The sequence below is a fragment of the Haliaeetus albicilla genome, chromosome 10 (genome assembly GCF_947461875.1).
Source record: "Haliaeetus albicilla chromosome 10, bHalAlb1.1, whole genome shotgun sequence".
NCBI classification, from domain to species: domain Eukaryota; kingdom Metazoa; phylum Chordata; class Aves; order Accipitriformes; family Accipitridae; genus Haliaeetus; species Haliaeetus albicilla.
The window spans coordinates 36477327-36491172 of NC_091492.1; the positions used below are offsets into that span (position 1 = coordinate 36477327).

At 40.5% G+C, this 13846-nt stretch overlaps 1 protein-coding gene across 6 annotated transcripts in view; it reads right to left on the reverse strand.

Moving 5' to 3' along the window:
* Positions 1-1712: 1712 nt before the first annotated feature.
* Positions 1713-13846, reverse strand: part of ZDHHC8 (zinc finger DHHC-type palmitoyltransferase 8) — a 130048-nt gene continuing 117914 nt past the window's right edge. For 4 of the 6 annotated variants that reach the window (XM_069794990.1, XM_069794991.1, XM_069794992.1 and 1 more), the window contains 2 exons: positions 11101-12137; positions 1713-8125 (listed from right to left, as the gene is read on the reverse strand). In XM_069794990.1, coding sequence (XP_069651091.1) covers positions 7954-8125; positions 11101-12137 — 1209 coding nt within the window. In that variant the 3' untranslated portion in view covers positions 1713-7953. The remainder of the gene's footprint in view (positions 8126-11100; positions 12138-13846) is intronic. The other 2 variants (XR_011326647.1, XR_011326646.1) reach the window with 2 other exon arrangements.

Genomic DNA, 13846 nt, shown 5'->3' on the forward strand with positions numbered 1-13846 from the left:
CTTCAAGCTAGAGGCTTGAAGAAGTCCTAATGCCAAAAAACTATAGCAGTAAGCAAATTCCTGCCAGTGCCACTCCTAATGGCATGTCAAGTATAATGAGGCGCCATTAATATTAAAAGCGAAACTACCATTTATTTCAGGGGAGCTAAGATTTCAGTGTGAGCTAGGCATGGCATTCACGAGCTTGATATGTTATTGTGCCACTCTGAAAACAGGAATTCTCATTTTAGGTGTCCATCTCAAATATTCATGGCTTGTGATTTTGGTGTGGAAAGCTCTACATTGAGTCCTCATTGCTGACTGTGTGTAATGACATGATTTATTGAACCCAAACTCATGGGCATGCTTTGGTTCCAAAACAACAGTGCTAACTAAATGACTGTTCTTCATTTGTATGGAAGGCTACTTTTTCCCTTAAAGTGTTCCAGGCATTGCCCTTTCTCCAGCTAATTGGACATATCCTCTCCATCATTTCTTTCAGTTACCACGGAGTTCAGTGAGAGGTTTTCACACACGCAGACAATGCTCAAATATATCCTTGAAAATCCTGTTCTTACCCTGTATTGAAGAAATAGATGGATAGTACAAGCCCCACGTGGAGGCTAGGAGTTTAAAGGTGTGAAATAAACTTTAGTAGTATATGGCCCTCATGGTTTTTACACGGCAGACATGTCACAAAGTCTGCTGAAAGGAAGGGTTTTTAATTACTTATATTTGTATAATTGCTTTGTTTCAGAAATGGAATATTTTTTAAAATACAAGACTTACCTGTGGTACCTGTATTATTCTAAAATGCAACTAAACTCTGAGAAAAGCTCATGAACTGGCAGAATCTGCTGCATAAGTTATGTTGTGCACTTCTGCCATACAGTCTGATCAAACTGGCCTATGCCCACAAATGCAGAAATTACTTTGATTAATGAGGACCGGATAGATGGAATATCTTAACACAGTCTAGAAATATTGATAAACCTCAGCATTGCCCACAGTACTCACACAGCCTTGTATGCTGTCCATCTCAGACCAGATATATTCTAGATCTAATACCATACAAATAGGCTGTCAGTGCTTTATATTCCTTGCAAATAAATGGCAAAATTACTGTCTGAAGAATCCACACAAGGCATGCATGTGGAAAAGGTGAATAGGATGGCAACACAGCATGAAATAATTTGTAAGGGAAAGGAAACATGAATAATCTTCTGTACAGTCAGGAGATCGGAGTCTCTTCCACAGAAGCCACTCCTCTCCCTCTAGATAAGATCCACTGTCTGAAGCTTTGTGAGAGTCCCTGTTCCATATCTAGCTACAGTCATGAGTATTGCATCCCTGTTGGCAGAAAACAAAATACTTGGTGGGAAGGAATCAGTTTGCCCATTTGAAAGACTTGGTGAAATACCGTCAACGCCAGTGGGGCTGAAAGATTCTTGTTGTCACAGCCAAGAGCCAGTTTTCTCAAGGCCACTTGTTTGAGGAGACTTCTGATGGTTCGTCTAAGGTCTCAGCTTCCCCTGAAAGACAGCCCGTCCCTTCCTCCTGCACCTCTCCTTTATAGGTCTGAGCACTGGGGTGCTCTCAGGCATCCCTCATGCTCGTATATATTCTCCACTTTCTCCAAGCTTCCATCGCTGCTTTCCCTTCTCTCTGAATACCCCTTAAAATGGTAGGTCTACCATAGTCTTCTATGGCCTGAAGATAACCACTGGCAGAAACACTGTTTCCAGTCTATTTTATTTGCTTATATTTTAGTGAGCATTTTTGGTTTTGTATTTTGCTGCTGATACAACCATTTTTTCTTCTATCAACACAGATCAGTTCCATTTAAAATACATCAGATAGGGACACCTGTAACTAGTTTTACGTGAATATATGTACACAGTTATGTATACTTTATATACATATAGGCATTATATATATACATATATATATACACATATATATAAGGCACTGTAAAATGTACCATCACTTCTCTAGGACTGTTTTTAATCCATAAAAGTAGATCATATTTCTTCATATAATTTGAAATGTCTAACCAAGACATTTTAAAAACATTTCAGGGTTACAGAGATATCAGCTGTGAAATAAGCCTTACTTTAAAATTTGAGTTATTGTGACAAGGTGAACAAAACCTATTTTGACAGTAATTCTAATCTATTTATTATATAACTGCTCCTCTCTTAAAAGATATATTCACCTGTATAAATAGCTTCCTTTGTCTCTCCTTATTATGTTCCAAAATGTGAACTGAAACTTGTCCTGCAGAATAAAAAATAACAATAATGGAGAAATGAATACAAACTTGGATAATTTATCCATTACGTAGAGAGAGGAAAGCCAAGATCACTGTAAGACAAAATGTCTTTAAATAAAATTTACTAAAACAGATCATGAGCTTATATAATTCTGTTTGATGTAGCCAACATCAATGGAGCCTGGTGATTACGTTTTGGCCAATTCATATATAAGGTAATCTCTGCCATGTGAAGACATGACAGCGCACAACTATGACTGGCATTTACAATGAACATGCTTGAATGGATCCTTGCTTAATGTAATTAGCCTATATATGCAAATTATGGTATCAGAAATCCTACAGCAGCTGCTGCTAGGAGGGCTTGGCAATTGTGTGTGTTATAAGCCAGTCTTACAGATCAAACAGACATATTTTCAAAGCCTAGAAACAGATAGATAGATGAAGACAGATTAAAAATTGTACATCTTTGGGATGTATAAGTCCAGATATCCTGGACAGAACATTTCAACAAATACCAATATAACATTTTCCCACAGTTACTTTGTAGCAATGATTCACAGCTGTGCCAGACCACAGGATCCCTATTAACCTCACAACTTTAACAAAAAACAGTATAGAAAACTTCATGTAGTGTTGTTTCATGAACCACTTACTATGGCCTCAAAAGCATGATCCATTGGTCACAACTAAGAGACACTCTTTTAAAGACTCAGCATATTTTCTACTCTACCATAAGCACCTTGAAAATGAGACTTAACCTGCAATCACTTTTTTAATATTTTGTCACCTGCAGATTTTGCACTGGAACTGGCCTTTCCAGTTCTACTGTTTCAGTTCACGTTTTGCACAAGTGGAAGTGAAAAAGGGCAGCACATCATGAACCATCTCAGCAGACAAATGCATCTGAGGCATAACTCACTGGGGAAAACCGGACACTCGAAAATACCGAAGTGACTCAAAGGTTTAAAAAATATATATGTATTACGAGAGCCACAAAAAAGGTTACAGACAGAGCTCCACAAAGCCTGCACAGATACATTCCAACAATTCAAGGTGGCAGAACAGGTGAAATACAGACCATAAAAACGGTTTGACATTAACTTTCCAGACTGTCAGAGACAGCAACCTTGACCTCATCTTTCCCACACAAAAAAAAAAATTGAATATATATATATATATATCTCTAGTCTGGACCACAGGTGTAGTCCAAAGAAAACCACATTGCAATTTCCACATTAGGCTTATAGGAGAATAGGCATCATCTGTGGAACGTCCATTATAACGCCCATGAGGTTATCTTAGGCCAAGTTGACACAATATTATGCTTGGTTAGCAATTTTAGACCAGCAACACAACACAGTTCATTTGCTGCACATGGCTACTAACATAGCTCTGTGCAACCCTTAGAGCTGACTTTAACCAAACTAAGTAATTACATTTGTTTTGTTTTGTTTAATTAAAAAAAAAAAAAGCAAATGTAAGATATTAGGGCAGTTCCTGCTATCGCCTTTCTTAAAAATTCAAGACTTGAAGACTTCTTAATGTACTTGCTTACAGACACATTTTGAGACTGTATTAATGATCTTCAGGAAAATATGCCACCCTGAGGCTTTTTCCCTTGTTCGTTCCAGGTTATGTCTGCATCCAGTTTTGACATAGGGGGCCAAATGCTGGTTGTATATCAGTGCAGTATTTGGCCCAGAGTTTCAAAGTCTTTGCTATTCAGACTTTCCTATGAGGTCAACAAACAAAGTAGTAAAAAAAGAAAATATTAAGGCTTCAAGTAAAAATATTTCCTCTCTCTCCCACCCATGTAGTAACGTACATTTAATTTCATAATACTCAATATATTATACAATTAAAGATAAAGAGATCCAACTTTTCAAGGCAGATTGTACTACAATGAAAACCTGGAGGCTAAATGGGAGTGTATGAACAGGGAACGAATGGCTAATAAAATGCAATATGCAATGAAAATTGATGCATAAACTAAACAAAAACTATTGCTGTTTTTTAAATAAGTAATACAATCCACAGCTAAAAATAAAAACATGTTGCAAAGATTTAAGACTTCTGAAACATGAAATAAGCATGACAAAAATAAAGAAGCTACTTTACAAGATGTGTTAACTTGTGCTGGATTTTCATGGCTGATCCCCACCTACTGTAAATTAACATCACTTAAAGAGCTTTGATGGAGCCACACCAATTTACACCAGCTGAAGATTTGGCCTGCAGTGTCTGTAAAAACTGAGACTATTTGGGCAGAAGAACCTTACTGCTAACCTGTAAACTGCTTGAAGAACTATACTTTAACATGGGCTGGTTTCAGCTCCAAAATTAGATTTAATAAATAGGTCCCCAGTCCCACAACAGGAGCTATGGAAACAGACACTTACATTTATGAGAAAATAGCTGCAGGTTCAGTGCCTTGGATGGAAATGAGGCTGGATTTGCTGCATGCAATCTCCTGTTAACAGTTCTTAGATTATTCTTTCAGAAGATTTGAATAATTTACTCCAGGCTGTGTGCAATGAATTATATGCAAACCTCAAAAGGAAAAAAAAAAAAAGACTTTGGTACCATTGTAAACCTATTAACAAGTCGAATGTCTCTCAACTGTGGGCAAAACTACTCACAAAATATATAATCCTTACATCTGAACCTGTAATGACACAGTGCATTCATTCTTTCCTCCCTTACCCCTTGTGAACTATGTCAAAATAACCCTGGATATTAGTGCTTTATACACACAATACTGTGTTTAGTCTTACTGAGAAATTCTCTCATGAACTAATGTAGTTAACTTCAAAGGCTCTTTGGCCCTTCAAGTTCCTCAGTAGCTTTTTTGTTTATAAACGCAGGAGAAAGAACGATCAAAGTGGAGCATCACTGGGATGCATATCTCAAATATTACATTGGTGCAAATTTTCAGCCTTGCTTGCATGAATTTCATGTACGTATTCAAAGATACATGATAAAATGTGCCCTTGTCTAGCTCCCTAGCCCAAATTCAGTGTGTCACATATTCCCTCTTTTTCAGGGCTTGCATATGGCATACATGATACTTTAAAAACAAGTAAGTCGTGTGATACTCTATGCACCAGAGTGAATTCCAGTCCTTGAGGAAGTACTGCATCTTCCTGAGGAGTTAACATCAGGGTAGAGGTGCAGATTAATAACAGTTAAAGATGGAGGAAATCTATAAGGCTATCTGGTCTAGCCCCTTGCCCCTGCAGGCTCACCTCTTACAGAAGTTTTTTTAATGACTTGTCCAAATACAGTTTGACTGTCCTACATAGTTAGTCTCCAATACTCTGCCTTGGAAGACTATTCCACTGCCCCTTCCCCTCCATCTTTTCTGCCCCCTTCTAAATGTAGGCCATTGGTTACCAGTGACAACCCTTTGATTTACCTTTGGTTTTAAATCTTTTAAGTAACGTATTTGTAAAATTATGATACTCAATTTCTACTTCATTGCTTAGCCCACGACATGTTTTTAGCCTTTAAATCTTCTCATCAGCCAGCCTGTCCAGTCTTTTAATATACGTTGCTCCACCTGTACCTAATCCAGTTTGCCAGCATCTTTCTGGTAACATGGTGCCTCCAACTAAAGACAATATTCTAGATGCCAGTGAGCAAATCTGCATAGAAAGACTATTGCTTCTCTGCTCTGCAATGTCCCTACAGTAGCCATTTAAAATATCACCAAGGCAATAAAATGCACACTGTTTTCTAGTTCATTCTCTCATAACTTTGGCCTATTGTAGCTGCATTGCTTTCCAGGTTTCTCCCTTCAGGCAACATAGAGCATTACAAAGAGAGATGATTAACTTTCTTATGTTCTCTTCAACCCTCCTCTCCAAAAAATGGTGTGATATACAAGGGACATAGTAAACATGTATTGCAGATGTCAAGATCTATCAAATCAAAAGATAAATTTTAACCAGGCAAAACTGAGGTCAATATTTGCCTTCTGGAATAATTAATCTCAACATACATAAAAACAAGTAAGATGTTATCAACACATTCTGAATTGCTACCAAATATCTGGAGAGCTCTCCATTATAGTCAAGGACTGAAAAGGATTCAACTCCTTGAAACAAATATCCTGAAAAATGATGACTTTAGCTCTCTAGTCAAAACTATTCACCAGGAGAACCAGGTGGGAAGTCGAGGTTTCATATGCTGACTGGCTCAGTGATAAATAATCATTTTTAGTGACTTTGGCAACAGTCGCTCGGGATATTCTTAATTGCACACATGATCTGGCTAGTTAGCATTGGTCCAGATCTCAGTACTTTTGACTTCTGAGGTGGTAACTGAATAAGAAGGAAAAGGAGATAAGAAATGGAGAAAAGAAAAAAAATTTCCATTTGTCCCCAAATTAGCTTTGCCAGAGTCCACATATTTGTGACAACAGTAATGCACCCCTTTCTTGTTTTTTACGGTGAAGTTGTCTTTAAATCCAAGAAAGCAAATGTAGTTTTCTGGAGACAGGAAAAGTAAACCTCAGAATGTTAAATAGATTTGATTGATATAATTTTAAAAAGTTGTTTCCCAGGGGAAAAAAACCCAAATGGAAAATCCTTTGTCTAACAGTATTGAAGACCAGAGGGAATGTGCTAGTAATTAGGCAGATAGAAAATTTATATCCTGTAGATGTACGCTTGGCTCAGTTACACACACTGTAAATTCAACAGATCATGATAACCTTGCTGCAGGATTACACAGACGGCACCAGGGCAAGGCAGTAAACCACGTTATTGCCTAAATCCAACAGGTAATAAGGAGGGTGCAGGGAAAGCAGCTGACGGCTGTTTAAAATATGTTCCCATCCAAACATTGCCTTTCTTATCTGCTTGGTTTTGTTTCCAAGTCAGAGAAGCCTTTAAAAACCAGAGGGAGCAAGAGGTCAGAGTGGAAGATCCTTACTGTTGTTGCGGTCCTTTTCCACGAGAGACGAACACACGCGCGCGCGCGCACACACACACACACACAATTTCACACACAGGAAGGCAAATGGCAGACAGTGAGAAGCTGTTGCTATCCTTTCTCCTGCTCCCATCCAGGACCAGGGAGCAGGGAGGCTTTTAAAGACGACACGGCGTTCACAGCCCAAGTGCCCTTGCCTTGCTCCTTCCCAGGAGGAGGAATGTGACCTGCAATGCCTGAGGGACACAGAGCAGTTCTCGCACACACAGACTGCCCAGCACAGGAAGCCTGCTTTCCATGTCGGTAGGAAAACAGCAGTTGGGCCTCTGACTCCTGCCGGACACATCGCTGGCCAGAAGAACTGGGAAGGGGCATGGGGAAAACTGAATGATCCTGGATTGACCATACTTTTTCACAGTACAACTGGCACACAACAGGTTTGTTGGACAGACACACGCACAATGGCTTTAGCGCTCTCTTGCATGAAAGAAATCCGCTCTGTGGTTGTGGTGTTAGGTCATAGCCAGTTCCCGCCTGTCGGTTCAGGAAGAGTCTGATGGACTGTACAATTTGATTCCCTCAAGAATAAGGCTGCAGCTGGTTTTTGGCCAAAAGAGAAAGATGAAAACAGAACAAACCCAAAACAAGAAAAGGAGAGTGGCCGGCTGCTGCTGCTCCTTCTTTGTTGTTATTTGAGTCTTCACAGTGCTCCTAGCTTCATGGCTGGCTGAGTGGATGGCTCTTTATTTTTAATTAATTTTGTTTTACACTGAAATTTCATAGGTTGTTCCACCAACTCCAGACACCTTCTTAACGTTTGAGTGTCTAGCAGGGCTGACGGGCGTCCCCTGGGAACTTGATGTTGAGCCCAACCTGGATATTCCTTTTGGCTGTCCATTTATTTTACTGTGAGGTGTCTTCAACTGCATGTCATCCCTGCATCAAAAGAAATATCAAAACATGCAATGTTACTGACCGAAGTGTGATAGCAGAATGGCTTCATCCTGCTACCCTGTTACCCTGAAGTCCCAGTGTTGCAAAATATTCAAGCATGGGAGCAACCTTGTTGAAGCCCATATACTTGACGAAAAGCCACTGAAATGAGAGAATTCATTCGGCCATTAGGTTAGTGGATCAGACCCCAGTAATATTTGTTCATTTAATTACTTGCTTAAACGCTTTGTTGAATGAAACTGATTGCATAAGCATTTGTAGGACGCAGGAAGGTTTAACTGTCACCACTGTTGACCTTAAGCCAAACTGTGTCTTACAATCAGAAATAAAATACTCAGAAAAATCACTTCCCACTTAAATATCCAGTTAAATGAAATTATGTTGCTCACCTCTGAAAGACATAAGAGAAGTGAAGCATAAGACTTCTTTATGACAGAAGATACAAACTGAATCAAGTCAGGAAGCACTCTAGGATGGCTGTAATTAAACACCATGTTCCCGATGGACTCTTTAAAATAATTTCCTTTCTTATGACCTACTGCCAGGGAGCATGGACAACAGGCTTTCCTCAAAAGATCTTTTAAATCTAGGCCACTACACAATAAAGCTTAATGTGTCTTGTCCCCAAGACTCACAAAGTACTTAGATAAAAGCCTACCAGAGAACTTGTGTCTGTTCTGCAAGTGCCACCACAACCAGGGTCTGCTGTATTCTCACATCTTACTCCTGCACAGTGGATGTCTGCTTGCGTTTGCCTCAGTCTGAAGTTTAAGACTGGCTCATGCCAGCAGCAGTGACCAGGGGCTGAAATACCTTCCAGGAGGGAACACTTTTTGTCTGCCTGCAAACTGAGGCAGCCTGAGCTATTTTAGACCACCCTGACTTTTTCTGGAGGCCAGAGGGTTTGATGGATTAACTGTATTCAAAAGGCAATTTCTTTCTTCACATGTGTCTGCAAAACAAAACAAACTACCCCGGACTTTTACACAGCTCTTGATAGGCTCAGATTAGCTCCAAAACTAAAAGCACTTTTTATGTGGCAACCTGGTCTGACAGCTGTACCCTGGAGCTAGAGCAGCAGGTCCATCAGCTCATACCAGCCTGGCTTCTGCTACACGTTTAAGCTGTGCTTGTGCTAGAGAATGGAGTCATGGGTATCTGAACCAGCAAAATGCACATACATAAATATAAAAAAAAGAATATTGTGTGGTTTTATAAAACGCTGCTGGATCCCCAAACAGCTGAAATATGCAGGGACTAAATTCTACATGTGCCTCAGTGAAGTAATATAAAAGCCCTAATTCAGTGCTGAAATTCTCCTCAAGAATACAGTCTGCCTCCTGAAACAAGGCAGAAAGGAGCTGGGGAGTGTTAGGGGAAAGGGGAGAAGGGAAAGTAATTTGTAGTGTTACTGACAGAGAAAACACACTAGGTTTACAAAGCACAGAGTGCCTGTGGGAGGTGTACTTCACTAGATAAAAAACTTTAAGTTTATTAAGCTATTCATTTATTAATCTCAGTACTTGACTTTAGGAACTTGAGTAAAAAAGATCCTCTGGAATGGTGTCATATGTCTGCAACTTTCTTTAACATATGATGGGATCTGTAGCTATTTTAATAGCTAGACCACTTCTGCCAGACACTGTATTTTTCATTATTTTAAAGAGCTGAACTGAAGTGAATTTACAGGCTCTACATTTTAAACAAGCACAATGTAAAAGCAGTGGGACTACCAGGCTAACAGCATAACCAAGAACCAGAGACTAAGAAAAGGCAAAAACTTTTCATATTAGCACCTTTCCTACAGCAGCAGTTGACACATCCAGGTGTCAAACAGAGGGCAGAGAGGCAAAAGAAAGCCCACAGGTCTTTCACTGGAACAGACTCAATTCTTTAATACATATGAAGAGGAAAAAATGGTTGTCTACCTCCTGAAAGTTAGATCTTCCACCAGTAGACAAAATCATCTTAACAACTACAATTGACTTGAAAACATTGAGCAAAAACTTGCTGGCTTTAAACTTCAGGAGACCTACAATAACAGTTCTCCCACATTTCAATAACTTTCCCCAAAATGTTGGATAATACTGGAGTGAGAAACCTGGAACCTTAACCAGAGGACAGCATAGTGCAGTAAGTGCCAGATAAAAAGAAAACCTAGATATTTCTGCAGACCCCTCCAGGCCCCAAGTCAGCTGAAATACTGCATTCTCAGTGGGATCATGTAGCTCTTTTCAGACTTTCCAAGCCCTACAGTCTCCAGAAGGAAGAGAAAGAAAGATAAGCACATGCAGAAGCTGCAGCTGAGGATCTTGCTCAGATCACTTACTCAGGCTCTCAGCACAGCAAATCCTTTCTACCCATGCTTTCTCCCAGAAAGGAAGGGGGCAGCGAGGCCCTAAGGTAATGCCAAGATTGTCTGTGCTTTTATCACCAGTTCTGTATAATGGAACACTCAACACAGCTGAATACACAGGTCTCTACACCAAGCACAATTTCCACGACTGGTCTCAGCCCCTGTTTCCCTTAGTGCAGGCTATGCTTGCATGTGCTGTGATCCCAGCTTTGCCTCTGTGTCCAAGCAATGGCTGGGTCCAGCCTTCCTTTAGGCAGCAAACTAAAACAACAGCTCCACCCTTTTGTGCATAACAGGAGGGATAATTTGCCTCATATCTTGCAAATAACTATTCAATTGAGCTAAGACACTAAATCACTATGACTTTTACAACTTAATTGAGCACTTGCAGTTCAAGTTACAGCAAATGCACAAACATTTTATCATGATGAGGTTGCTGCTATGAGAGTGTCACAGAATTGAAGAGCGCTCACAAACCTCTCACCCTTGCTGGCCTACAGCAAATGTAATCTGGGTCGTGCCTCTAGTGAAGCACTCTGCACTTGCTTGCTTCACAAGTCACAGATTCACATTGCTAAGCAGCACCTAAAGCAGTACATACCTTTGTGCTCCCACTGATTGCACCTCTGTAATTTCCACAGTGTTTACAAATGAGACAGCCTTCGGGCCTCCATAAGAGGGTGACCTAGGCATCCCTGTGGGGGATGATGGGACCTGGTGGCCTGGGGATTTGTAGGAGCCATTGCTCACCCTGCCCTGTAGTGCTTGATGGGATTGGACATTATTATTAGCTAAATCAGCTTGCAGAGAGGTTGTGGAAGTCCTTGGTGCTCTTGTCATTGCACTTGAGAGTGAAGACACTGAGGACTGCAATATAGGGTTCCTTGTGCTAAAACTGGTAGCAGCCATCAGATTGTCTCTAGATCCATATCTCATTGCCATGCTGCGTGGGTCTTCAGAGAGTGTGCTGACTTGCTGAAGGCTGTAAGAGCTAGGGGTGTCATAGACACCTGAGTCTGCAAACACTGAATCAGGGTGCGAGTGAAGGAGCTTCTCCCTCTCTTCCATCTCTTTCCTCTCCTGGATGGATGCCATAATGGTCTTGGAAAGGTTATCATAGCGGACTGGGGAGGGGTCTCGCTGGTGTGGAGCTGGACCCCCCAGCACTGGGCTAAAGCTCTGTGGTGGTTGGCGTTGCAGCTCACTCCCCCGTAGATGGCACATTTTGGCTGATAAATATGGGGAGTGGTACCCAACGGAGCTGACTGCAGAATGGGCGATGCACTTCCTCCCCGAGGGCGACATGGGGTTTAGCAAACTGTCATATGAAAGACTCCCATTTCTGTTTGACAGGGAATTGGGAGAAAAGATGCTTTTGTAAGGGGTGGAAGCCGCCCCTTCAGACTTTATTGGATGAAGGGGCACTTTGTCTGTCCCTCTCCTGCCAGCAGATTTCAGGCTCAGGGATCGCGAATTGATGGCAAAGGAATCTATCTGAAGTGGGGAAGACTGATAGGTCTTGTGGAGCGAGCTCTTCCGGTAGCTGGGGATGTCCAAGCTGGGTTCAGACTGGTAATCAAGGCTCCTGCCATCCTCTTCTATCAGAGCCCCTTGACTGTGTCCCTCCTGCATGGTGATCTAAAACAGAGGTGAATATGAGAAACAGAAGCCAATGATATGTAAGTACAAGTTTGCTCTCCATGGCGAGCGCATGGGAAAAAAAGAGCTGGAGGTCTTCTCTCAGACTCTCAGCCCAGCTATGACACAGGTTCGTTATAAGGAATTTCCAAACTCCTGTTCAGCATATGGATAAGCACCTTAGAAGCAAGCAGGAGTTATTCATAGTAAGCGCTAAATAAAATTGACAGTAATAGATACGTCAATACATGGACACTGAAAACACAGAATGCGAGACCTTCTAAACTGAGACTCAAGTCTTAGTCAAGGTAAATCAGGTTGTAATCTGATAATACTGCCCTTGGAAAAAGCACTTCAAGTTTTCTACAAATAGATCCTGAGTTGAGGGATGTCTGGTTTTGCGTGCTGAGTCAGAAATACTTCAGGCTTCATTTCAACACACTGGGGACCAGCACACTCTTATCCATTTTACTCAGAGCTATGAATATTCAGTAATTCTGAGTTTCTGGTCATAGGTCTTAAAAATTAAGCATCTAAGCTTAATTAAAGAAGAGAGGCTCATTCCCACCTTTAGACTACAAAATGAATCAATTTTCTCTTTTTTATTGCATGTGTAGGAGAGAGTGGCCACGTCAGAGAAGGAAACATAGGCCATAATTTATTTATGTGCATTGAAAACAGATAGGACTTCACTTTGTTTTACTCTGTGAAAGATTGCTTACAGTTCTGTTCACTTAAAATGCCATTCTGTGCTAAGCAAATAATTTTTGCTGTCATTTTTAAGGAAGAGTTTGCCATAACGTACAGCAAATTGGCTACATTGGCTCTACAAACAAAGAATTATTATCAGTCACATATTTAATCAGAAATGCAGTCAATGCAGTTTGTTCTTTTATCTAATTTCTTTTAAAGGAAAATTATCCAAAAAGGCCTAACTGGCAAAAATCTGTCTTATTCTGAATTTTTCTTCAAGTTTTTTTTCTTTGAGCTACAAGATAGGGAAACGTGCAAAACAGCTCACTAACTTCTAGAGCATGGTGCTAAATTTGGCCTTCTCTGGAAAAAGGAGACCAAGTGACAGCCTGTGAAGGAGGAGGAGAGAGCAATGATGTAGCTTATAAGTATATTTGTGCTACTTACCCTTGTGCCCCAATCCCTCTTTCCTAACAGCTTTCACTGCTCAAAAGCAGAATTACATTAACAGGCTGATAGAGAACAGACAACATGATATTCCTCACACCAGCTAGTCACTTTCCCTCTGTACCTTATACTTAGATATGGCTTGGCAGACAAATACATGCTATCCTATCAGCTTGCCAAGTGAACTAATTTTTATAATATTCCCACTTGACTACTAGAGAGTTGTGACTACTATAAAATTGAACAAGTCCACAAAGCTGATTGTATGCACACCAGTCAGCCTATAGTAACATCATCTTTTTAGCTTAGGATTGAAACAGCGACCCTCACAGTGAAGACGCCATACCCTGTTATCATTTCACAGCACTGCCCAGTCTCCTGGCCTAATCAGAAACTATCCCATATCTATATTGCATCTATGGCTATGTACTGAATGAATAAAACAAGCTTGCCTTCCACAGCTCTCTGACTTTTGGCATCATGACCCAAAATACTGTTGCTTACACAGCTCAAAATTGCTAGCTGATGTCTGTAAATAGAATATTTTGAATTGGATGTCAAGCCATTTT